Source organism: Paroedura picta, chromosome 17 (assembly GCF_049243985.1).
Source record: "Paroedura picta isolate Pp20150507F chromosome 17, Ppicta_v3.0, whole genome shotgun sequence".
Taxonomy (NCBI): domain Eukaryota; kingdom Metazoa; phylum Chordata; class Lepidosauria; order Squamata; family Gekkonidae; genus Paroedura; species Paroedura picta.
The window spans coordinates 18,804,473-18,820,854 of record NC_135385.1 but is presented as its reverse complement, the minus strand read 5'-3'; the positions used below and the strand labels follow the sequence as shown (position 1 = coordinate 18,820,854).

At 50.6% G+C, this 16,382-nt stretch overlaps 1 protein-coding gene across 2 annotated transcripts in view; it reads right to left on the bottom strand.

Annotated features, from left to right (window-relative positions):
- CRAMP1 (cramped chromatin regulator 1) overlaps positions 1 to 16,382 on the bottom strand; it is a 37,949-nt gene that overhangs the window by 20,891 nt on the left and 676 nt on the right. Inside the window, exons 1-9 of one of the 2 annotated variants that reach the window (XM_077316810.1) lie at positions 16,045 to 16,126; positions 15,322 to 15,635; positions 7,404 to 7,597; positions 6,512 to 6,665; positions 5,426 to 5,509; positions 2,897 to 2,945; positions 1,846 to 1,931; positions 953 to 1,076; positions 449 to 530 (exon numbers count right to left, since the gene is read on the bottom strand). In XM_077316810.1, coding sequence (XP_077172925.1) covers positions 449 to 530; positions 953 to 1,076; positions 1,846 to 1,931; positions 2,897 to 2,945; positions 5,426 to 5,509; positions 6,512 to 6,665; positions 7,404 to 7,597; positions 15,322 to 15,635; positions 16,045 to 16,070 — 1,113 coding nt within the window. In that variant the 5' untranslated portion in view covers positions 16,071 to 16,126. Of the gene's footprint in view, positions 1 to 448; positions 531 to 952; positions 1,077 to 1,845; positions 1,932 to 2,896; positions 2,946 to 5,425; positions 5,510 to 6,511; positions 6,666 to 7,403; positions 7,598 to 15,321; positions 15,636 to 16,044; positions 16,127 to 16,382 lie in introns of those variants that run through there. The other variant, XM_077316811.1, reaches the window with a different exon arrangement.

Here is a 16,382-nt window from a genome sequence, read left to right as displayed (position 1 = left end):
GCCTGAAGGGGGCAGCAAGAAGACCATTAGATAGGTCAGAGAGTTCAGGGCCTTTCTCTCCTGTTAAATGTCTTTCCTCATCTGGACTCTTAGGGGCAATTTCCTGCTTCTTCTCGGACGCTTCTCTCTCCGTCTCTCTCTTCTAGTCAGACATGTAGTCAGGCTATCTCTATCTCTACTCTTCACTATCAAGTATGGTCGTTCCTTAACAAATCCTTTCCTCCTCATCCTAAAACACAGCGTGTGCATATCTACGGCTGACTTACTCTGCTAACAAGGCTTTTTTCCCTTTTTCTACAACAAAAGGCAAGGCCGAAATGAAGGCTAGAAATTTGACAAATGCTGGAGCGGCTTCAAGAGCTTTCTCACTGACTTCCCAGACCCTTCGCCCGGGGGCACGGATCCGAGAGAGGGAGGCCGTCTCTCTCCTGAACCAGAGCAAGGATACGACGCGTGCTTCGTGGAGGGCCCACTTCTGCTTCAGGAACTCAATGAGGCTGGAGACTTTGCGGTGGAGCTCCACGATCATCCTGGCAGGCCGGACAGAGGAGACAGACGCAGGGGAGGAGTCAGCCGGCGACGTGCGGGAAGGGAGGCACGGTGTACGCTCGCTAGAAGCAAGGCCCGTAACATATACGCACCCCCCTTCTTCTTTGTTATTATTTATTAAATTTCTATACCGCCCTCCCAATACGTTACTGCCCAATTTATTATTATTATTATTATATTGTTGTTGTTGTTGTTAATTTACCTGCCACTCCCAAGCAGGCTCGTAGCGGGTTACAGCTGTCCAATTAAACCCTTCCTCATGAAAACCCCATTAAAACAGATGGAAAAAATACCCGTTACGCTTGGAACTAAACCTGTCCTTGGTGACTTTTGCAGGCACGCTTCTGGAACCAGCCTCCTGGCTCCGCTTCCTACCCATCCTAAGGTTCCTGCTCGAGGGTACCTCAGCCGTGGATTCTGGGCGAGGCTCTGCACTCGGGCCCAGGCGTGGTTATTCCGCGGCTGCAGCTCCACGGGGACCTTCAGGGGAAGACGGACGGGCTTCTGGTCCTCCTCGTCGCTGATGCCTGAGCAGGGGGGAGAGAGAAGCAGTGGGAGACTTCGGAAATGAAGCCGTGCCGGGTAAGGTAGGCGACAACGCCCAGAAAGGCGTGCAAGAAATGAACCGTAAAGATCAGGATGGACTGAAGTGTCCCCAAGGCCCTCTTGCTGATCTTTGGGAACAGCCCTTGAGGACTGCGGGGGGCCGTTCCTCTGCTCACTTAACAGACCCATTTTTTTTAAAGGTTCAGGTTTCGAACTGCCAGCCACGGACAGGTGACGACACTTAAAAAATACATCCTTGGCATTAGGAAGTGGCAAGCAGGCTCATACCAAGCAGGTATGATAGTTCTTCTAATAATCGGTGTACCTGTGGTCCGTGGGGATGGAGTTGTGGGGCAGGCAGAACCTGAACAGCCCATGGACATTTCAAAAAAAAAGGGGAGGGGGACTGAAGAAGAAGAGTTGGTTCTTATATGCCGCTTTTCTCTACCCGAAGGAGTCTCAAAGCGGCTTGCAATCACCTTCCCTTCCTCTCCCCACAACAGGCACCCTGTAGGGTGGGTGAGGCTGAGAGAGCCTCGATATTCCTGCTTGGTCCAAAGAGCTTTATCAGGGCTGTGGCCAGACCAAGGTCACCCAGCTGGCAGCGTGTGGGGGAGCAGGGAATCAAACCCGGCTCGCTAGTTTAAAAGTCGGCGCTCCTAACCACTACATCAAGCTGGCTCCGGTGGAAGGCCTGAATGCCCGACCACCTGCCCTGGCTTCCCCGGTCCCTCCCCGCGTTCCACCTACCATCCGGGTCGCAGAGCTTCTTCAGAGCCCTGCACATGGGCGCCTTGATGCGAAGGTTCCTCCCTTTGTAGCGCACGGTCGTCGCCCTGCAAACATTTCCAAAGTTAGAGGCGCGGAGGCGCCGGGAGGCCGCTCCAACCAGGCCGCAGGACCGCCCCGCAAGCCGTTTTGTTCTGACGGATCTCGACTGCACAGCTCTGCGTGTCTCTCTTAGCCTTCGGGTTTTGGCATTCCCACAGAGAGGTGGTTTCCAGGGCAAGAGGCTCCAAGAAGAGTAGGCAAGAGCACGTGGCTAATAAATACACGGGGCTTTAAGACTGTTTCAGTTAAGAGGCAAAGTTTCCACTGAAAACTGCAGGTTGATAGAATCTCAACGCTCATCCCCCGTCAGAGGTGCCTACTGGCTATGGGGACAGAGGAGTAAGGTGTTTGCCGGCGCTGCTAGAGTGTCAGCGCTATCCGAAATATGCACGCTCAGCAAGAAAGCTGACCGAATTCAAATGGAGTCACCTGCATCGTCCAGTGCAATCCGAAAAATGCCCCTCTTTAAAATCCAAACTGAAAAAAACTCAACTAATTATCCTATGAATAGTCCCTCTTCCTGGATTTTTCTGCTGCTCTACTGCTGTGGAAACCCGAGGGACTATTCATAGAAGGACAAACCACCGAGGAAGAGAGCAAACTTGAAAACGGGGCCACTGAAAAAGAAAAGAAAAATTGTGTTTATCCGGAACCCGTTTCGGTTTATGTTTGCTTGTTATAGATAGGAAGGCGATACCTACAAAATAAATCGGAATAGCTATAACCAAAAAGATTACGTTTTTTGTACCAGCCAATTGGTTGAATTTTTTCAGTTTGGATTACTCCACACGGCCAGCCCTCTTTGCTCCTCTTTAACATTCAGTAGCCTTAGAGTGATCCTGAAAACGTCGCTCTTGAAAACTGGCCAGTTTGTCTTTTACCCTGGCCTACAGATTTTGCTGCCTGCCTTGTTTCGTAAAACCACACCCTTGGGAGGCTGGAGGGGAAAAGGGGGGGAGAAATGACTTACCCCACCTGGATGAGTTCGTTGAGCTTAGCTGCGTTTTTGTCATCCATACCTTTAAGTAAAACAGGGAAAAACAACATCTGTGATGCTTGCTAACAAAATGTGGCCAAGCCATTTTGGCTCTACACCAGCCGCGCTGCCAGGTGAGCTCTGTGAAACCGTAACTAGGAGAAGCATTAAAATAAACACCTGGACCGCATGCATACTTAGCACAGAGTTCCTCAGGCCATGCATCCAGGAGACCCTTCGCTGTGGAAAGAAGAGACAGCTGCGCCCGTGCACAGGTCGCTAAAGACTGTCCACGTTGCAAGAACGATAACTCGTTTGAAGGAAGCTCTAAAGGGGGGAGGGAGAGACAGGAAGTTAGGGTGAAATTTGGTTGGAGAGAGAGACGGGAGGTTGGGGTGAAATTTGGCTAAAGAGAGAGTGAGAGGGCAGGTTGGGATGAAATTTGGCTAGAGAGAAACAGCAGGTTGGGGTGAAATCTAGACGGAAAGAGACAGACAGACAGACAGACAGACAGACAGAAGGTTGGGATGAAATCTGGAAAGAGACAGAGACACAGAGAAAGAGAGACAGAGGGAGGGAGAGAGAGACAGAGACAGACAGATGGCGAGAGAGACAAAGAGAGAGAAAGAGAGACAGAGAGAAACAGAGACAGAGACAGAGGGAAAGAGAGACACAGACAGAGGGAGAGACAAAGTCCAGCCACTGGGAAAGTCCTTTCTCTCTGTTACAATTGGTCAAATGCAAATCTGATGCTGTGACATTAAGAGGAATATCTTGAACATCATGCACCAAACCTCCGTTACCAAGGCAGCACAGCCCCACGGAAAAGCCTGCAGTTTTCTAAAGCTGATGCAATGACACGGGAGCCTGCCAGGAGGACATGGGCTCACAAGTGTGGCCACTGCATCACGGAATCAACCTTTCCCTCTAGAGATGCTGAGCTGGCCGATGACTCGGGATTCCCCACCATCAGCTGGCGGTAGCGCGGTGGGCACAGCAGACTCAGGATTTGTCAACACAGGGAGATGAGGACATCAGGAGTCCAGCAGCCCATTAAGCAGGCCTGCCCGAAAAGCTAGTAGGAGGCAGAGGCACACAAAGGGTTCTTTTCTATTTCATAAAAAGTGCACCTTGTTCCCTGCTCCGTTTTGCTTGCAGCAAGCCCCTTTCCCTAAGCCAGAGGAAGAGGAAAGCGCAGCTTTAAGGTTCTCTAGCCCTGAACAGAACTAGAAGATTTGCAGAATAGAATGTGGGAGCACAGCTGTGCATGTATTACAACCGAGAAAGCTTTAAGCTGCTCGATGCTAGGGGTTATTGAGCAGGCCGGCTCCAAGTGGTGCGATGCCTGAACAACATGGGAGTGTTCCGCTCACGTGGTGTGGAAATGACTCTCGAGGGGGAAATATTGAGTGCTCTTTCCGCTCATCTTCCCTGGTTTGCCTTTTTAAAATACGGAAGCCGGTTTGGTCTAGTGGCACAACGGCCTTCGCTACCAGGACATGCCAGCAGAGAGAGCAAACACATCGGATTCTGATCTGCCCGGAGTTCAGACCAGAAAGTGTTTCATTTTAACGCCCCCTCCAAAATCCAAAAAGCTTGGGAGTTTGCAGAAACGGCGTGCCTGCAATGCGGCATTTATGCTAGGCAGGGCAAGCGAGTCTGTTCGCCGTATGTGAAATAACGCCCACAAAAGAACAACAGATGTTTCCGTGGGTATCTGCTATTAGACTCTGTGGCCGTCTGCAGGAGAAACGGGAAAAAATGACGTTCTTGCCCGTGATGAAGCAGAAAATAAAGCAACAGCCGAGCTGGGGTGGAGTGGTTCGAGAGATGGGCGGGGATTGTGGAGACCTGGGTTTTAATCCCCGCTGTGCCACGGAATCCCGAAGGCCAACCTAACCCTCCCAGCCTGGCCTACCTCACAGAGCTGTTGTGAGGCTAAGACAACGATGCAAGCCGTTTTCGGCCCCCGGTGGAAAGACAAAGTTATAAACAAATTACGCAGGACGAGCTTAAATCCCACAGAAGCTGCATTGCAGAGGAAGTCCAAAGTAGAAATCAGAAGGCGAAAGTTATAAATCTCTCATTCCGCTTTTATTGGATGTATTAATCAATCAACTTCCCGGCAACCAGAACGGAGTCCTGGGTAAGCTCCTCCCGTTTTCTGACTCTTCCTCAGTGATCTAGCCCAGGTTGACTACCCCTGATCTAGCCAATAAAAATGGACTGATTTAGGACTTTAGCCTTCCGGGACTAAATACTGATACTGTGTCTCTTTTCTACATGGCAAAGGGAGGGCATCGGATTCAACGGAACGTCGATTACACTGAATTTTGCTTCTGGGTTGTTTTAAAGTAACATTGTCAAACCGCTTCTTTGCCTCCCTGGTATACTTGCCCCGACCCTGACTGACTCTTTGGGCCATTTTATCACTTGCTTCCTCCCCAGAACACGGCAGCCGAGAGGAACACAGCCAGAGCTTCCCCACACTCATCATAAGGCATCGAAGCAGCGAATACTCACAGCCCCCAATCTTCTTCCTTAGCTCCCCGTAGCAAATTAATCCGTAGAGCTCCAGGGAGGATTTTTTCAGCCCTTGAGAAAACACTGCAAAACAACAAAAAGAAGGCCCACAGGGGTTAGGAGGGAAAGAAAACACTCTTTGGATTCCGTATGATTTGTGCGGTTCTCCTCAAAAACCACCCGGCTTTCGGGGTTCTCGGAGAACAAAACAAACCTGAACGTTTACTTAACTGCTATTCGCAAAAATATTCATGGATATTGCACGCATTCAGAGCTTGTTCCCTGCGTCATAAATCTCTGCAATGAGATACACCAATTCCAAGATGTGGACCTCAAGTTTTCTTTGGTTTTCTTCGGGACAGTCATGGATTTCTTTAAGGCATTTAAGGCTTTCTTTATCTTCCCACCAACAAAAAGCAGAGCAGCAAGAGAGCAGAGATTGCCCTGTGGGCTCTGGGATGCTGTTTCTCATTCGAGGGCCCTCAACACTGCCGTGGTCAACACAAAAGCGGCTCGATCCAGGCAGGCTTGGTCCCAGCAACCCGGCCACTCACTGTTGCTCGCCTGGGCTGGCCGAATGAGTTTTGGGAGAAGTTTCACTGCTGTTTCTGTTTGTGGCGTTTGCACACAGAGGCAGGTGGGATGCTATGCGCCAAACAAGCAGCAATTCTCTCAGTGCAATTCTCATGTCACCCTGGGTGGGAAAGGCCCACTGTGAGCAGGTCACCTCACACACACAACTGCACAAAGCAACCGGGGAAAGCTACAGGTGTAGAAAGTGGGTGGGTGTGGGCCGCGCTCCATCCCATGGCGTGGCTGTGAGTCCTTTCCTGGTTGACCACACAACCATTACAAAATTTGTGCATTCCCCAGGTATGTCGCATGTCGATCGCCAGGTGTGCGCAGGATAAAGCTCACAACCCAGCACTTGAATCAGAGCCCCTCCAAGCTATGCACAGGTATGGCCTTAATATTCCCTTTCTCATCATGCAAGGTGGGCATGGGGTGGAGAGAAATCTGTATTCCCTTGATGGAAACCCCGTTTGAACCCCAGAAGCAACCCCGGGGTCCCCGCATTCCGCTCACCGTTATCAAAATCGATATACTTGGAAATCTTGTGCCAGGTGCGATAGTAGAAGTGCCGGACCTGCTCCTTATTCTTCACCATGCTCGCTGGCTTGCTCTTCTTCTTGTATTTCAGGGCTATGTTGTTCTGAATCGCTTCGAAATCTTTTCCGTGCTGGAAGGGACACACAGACACACACACAAATATCCCAAACAGATTGAAAAACAGAAGGGTAACGACAAGACCAGGTCTGCTGGATTTCGTGCAATTACGTACACATTTGGACAATTCTTTTCCCCCTCCACAATGAAAAACCATAGAATCGTAGAGTTGGAAGGGGACTCCTGGGTCATCTAGTCCAACCCCCTGCACTATGCAGGACACTCACAGCCCTATCGCTCATCCACTGTCACCTGCCACCCCCTTGAGCCTTCACAGAATCAGCCTCTCCGTCAGATGGCTCTCCAGCCTCTGCTTAAAAATCTCCAAAGATGGAGAACCCACCACCTCCCAAGGAAGCCTGTTCCTCTGAGGAACCGCTCTGACTGTCAGGAACTTCTTCCGGATGTTGAGTCGGAATTTCTTTTGAATTAATCTCATCCCATTCGTTCTGGTCTGTCCCTCTGGGATGTCAAGGGCTACAGGCCGTTTGTTATCAGCCAGAAACCTATGGCTCTGTCAGCTTCCATGAGCTGGCAGTTCCTGCAGAATCCAAGCAGACAGCCCCCTCCCCAAGGCACTAGGCTCCCCATACCCCAAGCCCACATCCCTGGAGACACTATTAGTTCCAGGGCAGAAACCTGGACCTAACTTGCAAATGGCAGCCCACACCATTGGCCAATACACCGAGAGCCAGAGGGATGAAGTCACTGATCTTCCAAGTGACCGTGGAGCGCTCCGGGGCAGACTCACCTCATAGAGGCCTTCAAAGAAGGTATTCTTGTCCTCTGTGCTCCATGACTCCCACTGACGCCGAACCTTCTTGCCTTCTTCTTTCTCCCCTGCCGAAGAGCCCAGGTTTCTCGCGGTAGATTTAGAACCTCCGGCGGAAGTGCTGGGAGGGAGGCCCGAAGAGCTGCCTGATGAAGCACCCCCATTGTCGGAACCTTTAAGAAACACCTCGTTGTTAATTCGGGAGCCCTGAGTCGGCTGCCGACACAAAACGCTGCTGAACAGAGCTAGGTGTCGGGGTTAAGAGCAGCAGCCTCGGATCCAAAGAACCGTGTTTGATTTCCCCGTCCCTCCGCCACAGGCAGCCGGCTGGGTGACCCTGGACCAGGCACAGTTCTCTCAGAGCTCTCTCAGCCCTACCTACCTCCCAGGGTGTCTGTTGTGAGGGGAGGAAGGGAAAGGGGTTTGTAAGCCGCTTTGGGGCTCCTTCCAGTAGCGAAACGCAGGGTATAAATACCAAGCACCTGAACACATACGTTAATTAGAGAGGGGCAAAACTCCACTGGCACAGCAAACATTTTACTACTGTATATAAAAAAAAAAAATACATCAAAAGTCAGTTTTTGAGGTCCCTGTTTCAAATTACAAAACATTTTGCCGTGCAAGTTTCTAAAGCCTGGTGGGTGATGAACGTCTGTCTGAAAAACAAGGTTGAGACCCAGTAAGAATGAATGAATAAAATCTCTCCTTGCTTGGCTCAAAAAATCTCTTGGCTCAAAAAAAGGTAAAACTCAGGAGCCAGCTTGGGGTTGTGGTTAAGAGTGGCGGCTTCTAATCTGGCAAGCCGGGTTTGATTCCCCGCCCCTCCACATCTAACCAGCTGGGTGACCTTGGGCTACTCACAGTCCTGATAGAGCTGTTCTGACCGAGCAGTCCTGTCAGAGCTCTCTCAGCCTCACCTGCCTCCCTGGGTGTCTGTTGTGGGGAGAGGAAGGGAAGGCGACTCTAAGCTGCTTTGAGACTCCTTCTGGTAGAGAAAAGCAGCATGTAAAAACCAATTCTTCTTCAGTTTTGCTTTGGTTCTTCCTGATTTAATTCCAACCTCAAGCCACCCCTTAGAATCAGAGATTCTTCTTGGTTAAGGAAGTGCAACGATAGTTTGATGGGGCATCTGAACTGTGGAGTGGGAAGAGTCGGCAAACCAGAAACAGAAACCAGTGCTTGAGAACTGGTTTGCCAGGTTGTCTTTGAGTCAAGCTGCACTACATGCCTACTATCTTGGACACGTTCGCCATCTACCCTGGGTGGCTTATCTTTCCATTCAAAAATCTCACGGACCTTAAAAAAAAGACAGCACTGCTCAAAACAAAACCGAACGTAGATGGTTGCTAAGGAGAAGAGTCTGAGAGTTTCACGGTGATGGATGACACGGGCTCACCCACAGGCCCGTCCAAAATGGGCTTTGAGGCTCAAAAAAGAATGAAATTCTTCCAGAAAGAGTCACACCTCATTCGGGGAGGAGGTTCCACCCACAATTCAACACTGGGCCAGCACAGTATAGGTTTGGATGAAAATGGGCTGGAGACCATAATGCGAAACCAATTCCCGCCCCCGAGAGAACCAGAAGAACGTTCTCAGGAAGCTAAACTTCCCAAAGATTGTCATATTACACTGTCAGTGGTATTTCATAGAATCGTAGAGTCAGAAGGGACCTACAGGGTCATCGAGTCTGACCGCCTGCAGAATGCAGGAAATGCACAACTACCTGACTACCCATAGGGACCGGATGATACCCCCACACCAAAAAAGAAACAGAATCCCTGGCCATGGAGAAAATTCGCCTCCTGATCCTAAAGTGGCACCCGGCATTTTCCAGGGCATGCAAAAAAAAGGCCACAAGCATGAACACAATCCCTTCTGCTCACCCGCTCACCATTGGCCTAAGTTCATAGAATCAACATTTCCGTCAGATGACTCTCTAGCCTCTGCTTGAAAACTTCCAACGAAAGAGAACTCCCGAGGAAGCCTATTCCACCGAGGAGCTGCTCTGACTCTCAGGAACCTCTTCCGGATGTTAAGCCGAAAATCCTTTTGAATTCATTTCGACTCCTTGGCTTTCGAGAGCTTGCTTGCAAGAATGATGCAAAATAAGGCTAGAAAACCCCAAGAACAGCCCATCTTTAAAAAAGCAAGGAAATGCAAATACAGGCATGTATTGTTACAACAGGCATTATCAATCGACTTCAATGAAATGGAATTAAAGACGGGCAAGCCATGGAAGAGCTAGGCTGAAAAGGAAGAAGCTGCACCACAAGATGCAGGCCCTATGAATTGGTCCTCGGCCTGAGTGCCGCTCGACGCAAACATCTGTGCCTTTATACCCAAGCGGTGCCCAGAACGAACAGAGCCGATGTGCTACTAAGAAGTATTAATGACACCATCACTGTATTAACGACGCCTCTCTATAAACCAATGGGAACCCCATCGTTACGATCTGCCGCATCCCTTGATAGTGTTTCCCTTTTCCCTCAGTGCTACTTGCCATTTGTCATAGCCAATCATGAGAAGAAGAAGAAGAAGAAGAAGAAGAAGAAGAAGAAGAAGAAGAAGAAGAAGAAGAGTTGGTTCTTATATGCCGCTTTTCCGTACCCGAAGGAGGCTCAAAGCGGTTTACAGTCGCCTTCCCATTCCCCATGAGCTTTTGGCTCCTCGCCTTGCAAATGCAGGGATTCCAGAATCAGCCTTACAGTGGCCGACCTCTTTTCTCTGGGGCAGCCGTTGGGGAAGAACGGTCACAACTGTGCCCGCTCCTGCATGGGGTGGCACAGGCTGTGATTCTCTCCCCGATGTTATTTTAACATCTGCATGTGCCAATCTGCACGGCCGGTCCGGAGATACGGGCTGAGCTGTCATCGAAATGCTGACGATACCTAGCGGCCGACCAGACACACCTACGGATTTGCTGTCCAGGTACCTGGAGGCAGTGACAAAGCCGCCTGAAGACTGAGGTCCTGGGATTGGGAAAGAAACTGTGCGTCCCCTGTCTGGATGGGCCATTAACAACTTTGTACTCCGTCAGGCCCCTGCGGGTGACGTCTGATGCCTCCCTTTCAATGGGTGCACAAGTCACAAATGTATCTCGCCAGTCATTTTACTGCCTACCCCAGGCGAAACTACTTGTGCCCTAGCTGGGCCCAGAAGATCTAGCCACGGTGATCCATGCATCGGTCACCTCCAGACTGAATGACTGTAACTTACTCTACGCGGGACTAGCCCTGGCCCTGACCCGGAAATGACAACTGGGTTAGAACATAGCTTCTTCAGTCCTTATGCAGGGCTCATATTCGACCTGCCATTCAACAGCTGTCTTGGCTGCAGGTGGAGTTCCGGGTCAGATTCAAGGCCCTGCGGACCTGAGGGACTGACTCGCTGAATATGTTCCCCGAAGGGCATTACAATCTGCAAATACACACTTGCTGGTGATCCCTGGCCTCAAAGGCGGGGCCTTTTCAGCCCGGGCTCCAGCCTGGGGCAATGAGCTGCCAAAGTTCCGTAGGGCCTGTAAATCGACACTCTTCCACCAGGATTAGAATTATGGATTCGAATCATGGAAGCTTCCTGCCTCTCCTCTCCTTTCCCCCTCCCCTTGGGCCATATTTTTACCGTTATAATGGCCAAATGGGCTGGCTGGCTGTGATGGTTGGTGGAGCACTATTGGAATTTTACTGGGTTTTATTGTGTTTTAATTATGTCATGTTTTAGCATTGATTGTGAACTGCCTTGAGTCCATGCTCACAGGAACGGACGGTGTCTAAATTAATTATTAAAAAATAAATATAAACAAGAAGGTCTTCAGCTTTCTTCCATTAGCACAGCTAGTCGCCACCGTTAAAATAAGATCTTTTAAATGGCTCCAGCAAGACCTCTCAGCCTCAAAGCTTTTTTGAGGTGAACTTCACAACGGGAAAGCCCTGCTGAGACAAGACATAAGCCGGAAAGCAAATGACCAAGCAGACATCCTTGCAAAGCACACTGAACCTAATTTAGGTGATCTTAAGATAGGGACAAAAATGTTAAAAACCCCAAAGCAGAAGTTTCAATAGCTGAGGAATGTGATGGCTGACACCATAAGGAGCCTGCCACAACTTGTGCAGAGTGGAGATGTGACAGTCTAGAAGAAATATAGAAAAAAAACTACCGCCCCAACCATTTTTCTCCCCGGGAGGAAAACTGGAACATTTTTCGGAGCACTGGAGGGGGAGAAATGTTTGGTTTCTTGCAACGAGGGAAGTGATTTTTTAAAATTACGGTTTCACCCATATTGAATGTATACTATGAATATTTTTACTTTAGACAATCGAATCCACTTCGTCCAATGTCTAGCTTTACTCCCCAAACACACAGACTGGTATCTGCGAAAATCTGCTTCACCCCCAGGATGCAATATTTCTTTTTTTCTCCTGAAGAGTTCTTCGGCAGCTCTAAAGCGATTAGAGATCATGGTAACCCTCTGATATAAAGAATCTGATGAGGAGTTTGGGGATTTCAGCCTCTTCCTGTTCTACTGGATCCCATTGTGAATTCTCGCTCTTTTTCTCCCCACTCCCTATCTGCCTGGTGTTCAGGGTGCTTGTGCAAAAATTAATGACCGGCAATAAATACACAAATAAACCACCACTCGCGACCAAAGGATACATGTCCAATATGGCTCTCGGTGGCAGAACAGCTTGCAAGAGTCTCAGATTTGGGAGTGATTTCACAGGTACGACACCTCACAATGCTTCTGCATCTCACTCCAAGCTCAGAACAGTAACACGGATTAATTTTACTTGAGATCTAAAATCTAGAAATCCTCCAACGCCAGTAGCTTCCTCTTCATAGTTTCCAGTTACAATCCTACATGCAGGTTGCTTTAGCTCCCATTTCTGTCAATGGAACGAGGGCCCCCCGTTTCTAGGACTGCAGCCCCCCCCAAATTTCTTGCTTTACTACGTGCCATAAGGGCATCCAGCTCAAGATTATTTTCTCCTCGGGATCCTTCGCAAGGTTGCTTTCTTGAGACGCATTTCTATATTTTTATATCATAAAATATTATTAGCCACGCTTCCACTTTGCGGAAGGCAGGATGACTTACAATGTACATAAAACCACAAGACTACTATTAAAAATCACCATAAGGTCTGCTGAGAAATCTAAAAGAAAATCCCAGATGAGTCAATTGCACTCCTAAATTTAACGCTCTCCGTATTTTCTATTGTTCTACTACGTTGCTTGTCGTTATCGCTGTACGATTGTTGAACTAAGTTATCTGTGCCATTTTCTGTTTTATGGGAACCGCCCTAAGTCTTCGGGGAAGGCGGTATATAAATATAAGAAATATATAAGAACAAAAGAAATTAAATAAACTGAACCATCTTCAGCTGCCTTCTAAAGACCAGAACTGCTAGGGATTGGTAAACTTGGAAACATCAGCGCTTTGCCAACATGGTTGACATGCCGGCGGAAAGTTAAAGTTAAGGGGTAGGCTTAAGGTGAGTGCTGCTTGTTTTTCTCCGGACACCTTTCTCAAAGATCCCCCCCAGAAGAGATTTAGGGGATGGCCTTTCCATTCATGTACGTGTCATGGTGTAGTGGTTAGGAGTGCGGGCTTCTAAATTGGCGAGCCGAGTTTGGTTCCCTGCTTCCCCACATGCAGCCAGCTTGGCGACCTTGGGCTCCCCGCAGCACTGTTAAAACTGTTCTCAGGGGAGGGCGGTATATAAATACAATAAATAAAATAAATGCAATAATAAGTAATAATAATAAAACAAATAATAATTTTCTATGGATTTGGAGAGGGAGTGCTCCCTGAAGAGCAATGCAAGACAGTCTTCCCAAGCAATTCTCCTGGTCACTCGGCAAAAATCAAATCCCACCAAAACAACAGGGCTGGGACCAGGATTCCAGATCCCAGGTCGCTTATGGGCCAAGTGATTCTGCCTTGCCAGAAATGCCAACGAGGCTTTGATTTTTTTCCACAAACCGGTGGAACTACTTGAGATACGCAGTGACCGCAAAAGATGATTACTAAGAAGTCAGATCTGGATATATGAAGGAAGATAGGAAGTAGTTTTTAAAAAATGTAATGTCTTCATCTACATGGAACTCATCCTGGGATGCATCAAACAAAACTGGAAGCATCACAACCCAAATAGCTGAAACCATAAGACACTGTGAGGCCTAACAATACCCACTTCTCTACACCTAGCTCTATGCCACTTTTCTCTACCTGAAGGAGTCTCAAAGCGGCTGACAATCGCCTTCCCTTTCCTCTCCCCACAACAGGCATCCTGGGAGGTAGGTGAGGCTGAGAGACCTGACAGCACTGCTCTGTGAGAACAGCACTATCAGGACTGTGACCAGTCCAAGGTCACCCAGATGGCTGCATGTGGGGAAGCATGGAACCAAACCTGGCTCGCCTGGTTAGAAGCCCATGCTCTTAACCACTACACGATGACACGCACATGAATGGAAAGGCCATCCCCTAAATTGGGACAACAGAAATTAAACATTCTAAGGACGGTAAGTTACTTCAAGACATTCATTTCGAAGCGCCCACACACATAGCAATGCATATTTATCATAGAATCTAGCCTGTGCATTTCACACTGCATTTTGGAGCTATTCAGAATTCAGACGTGCACCACTAACTCAAACATAAAAAACACCCATATACCATTAAGATATTGCCTCTCGTGCCAATCTGCAAGAAGGATATTAAATCTGACTCTCCTGGCAAGGCAATCCCAAACAGACTTGTTCCAGCCCAAGTCCCTTTATTTCAATAGACAGAAGGAACTGCATAGGATTGCTGAGCATGACTAGGCCCACGCATTTCATGGGGACAGTCTACAAGTATTTAATACAGGAAAACTAAGAGTGAAATCAGCGAACTTTAGAGAAAATGCAGGTGAGCAATTCAGCGCTCATATTTTTCAGTGACCCAAAACTTGTCTCTAAAGAGCAAAACCATCTGCCAACTAATACTGGGCCTATCACACAATTCACAGCAAGCCAGATCGGAACGGATCACATGATGGGACAACACAAGGCCGGGAATTCCGCTTTGAAACACTTGGTGTCCTTTAGATTCCCATCAATGTCATTGTTCTAACAATTCCCAGTGCACTTTTAGTGGCTAAAAATCATTTTTATATGTTAGCATCCTCCCAAAGAGAAAGAACACACATGACGACTGAGACAGGGCTTAGAAACCCAAAATAACGGCCGCGCATCATCATCAGCAAATATATTGGGCTATTCAGAGAAACACTCTCCCCTTTCTAAAGCCATGACACTTTTTTTTACAGGGAAATCAATAAAATCTTGCTAATAGAGCGAAGACTCGGGTCTGAAATTCTCAAGAAGTTTGCAGGTATCCCGAAATAGCGACCACACAGAGCCCGAGGACAGCAAAACAGTCAGGACTCAGACAAGTGGCTGCCGTCCATCTTTTGTTAGGTACAAGCCCCGCAAACCGTCTTCGGAAAAGGGCAGGGAAACAACAACAGCAACCCCCCTCCCTCCCCGTTCAACAACCTACAGAGCTAGCGCAATTCTCACCAAGCCAGCCATTTTGGGGGCGAGCACGACTCCGCCTCGACCCTGCCGAAGAGCGACCCAAACAAAAGATTCCAACCGAGGCAAAAAAAAAAAAAACAAACAAAACAGGATCGGGCAGAATTGCAAAGGGAGGCCTTGAGATCCTAAACGGCAGGCTCCCGACCCGGTTCTGTGCACACACCCGAGCACCGTTTTGAAGGCTCCCGAGAGCAGCCAAGATTGGGGGGAGCCACCAAAACGGCCAGGAATGCAGCAGACCCCCTCCTCCCGCCGACCCCCTTCCAGGGTGGCGTGTGGCTTCTTTTTGTGTGTTGTGCTGTGCTGTGCACCCACCTACCTTTCCCCTTGGCGGGCGGGGGGCCGGCCCCGCCGCCGAGGCCCGTGGCAGCCGCCTGGCCATCCTTCCTGAGCCTCTTGCTCTGCGGCCGCACGCTGGACCGGAGGAAATGATGCTGGTCGTGGCCGAGGGCCGGGGCCAGAGGCGGGGGTCCGCCGTCCGCCGTCCCCGGGGGTCCCGCCTGGTCCTTCTTTGTGCCTCCGCCGTCCTCGCCAGCTCCTTCTTCGGCCGGGGACTCCTCGCCGCCCGCCGCCGACGCCGCGGCGCGCTTGCCGAGCTTCTTGTGCCCGTCCTCGCCCAGCTTGACCGTCATCCTGCGGGGAGAAGGGGGGAGAGAAAGAACACCCCGTGAGGGGGCCGCCCAGCCTGCGGGGGTCTGAGCGGCCGCCAGAGCGCTGAGGGGGCGAAGTTTCGGCTCCTGCGGAGGAGCCCTCTCAACATGGCCGCCGTTGTTTGCGCCTCGGTCCCCTCGGTCAAGGCAGGCGGAGAGGGGGGCGGCCCGGCAGGCCCTGAGGGGACCCCGCTCGCTCGACGGGCCCCTCCAAGAGGGAGGGAGGGAGGGAAGGAGGCGGGCAGGAAGGGGCGACGCCTGAGGCCCAGCAGGAGGGGAGGCGGCCGCCCCGGCCTCCTCCTCCTCCTCGTCGTCCTCTCCGCCGCCTCAGCCTCAGCCTGGCCGTCGCGCGGCTCTCGGGCACCCGGGGGGCTCCGCGGCCCGCGCCTCACCATGGGGCCGAGCGGGTCCCGCGCATCGCCTCGCGCCAAACAGCCGCCGCCGCCGCCGCCGCTCCCTCCCCTTCCCCTCCGCCCGCCCGCCCGCCCGCCAGTGGGGAGCGCGGCTTCTCCCTCCCTCCCTCCCTCGCCCGGGCTGGGAGTGGGGCTGGCGGCTCCCCCCAGGCGGCCCCACAGCACGGAAAAGGCGCGCACATTGCACGGGACGGCGCCGCCGCCGCCGCCGCCGCCACCGCCTTGGGGGGCTGCGGGGTTGGAACAAAGCAAGCCTCCCGCTCCGCGATCCCCCGGCTCGGGCGCCCTGCGGGGGCTGGCCCGGGGTCTGTCTGCCT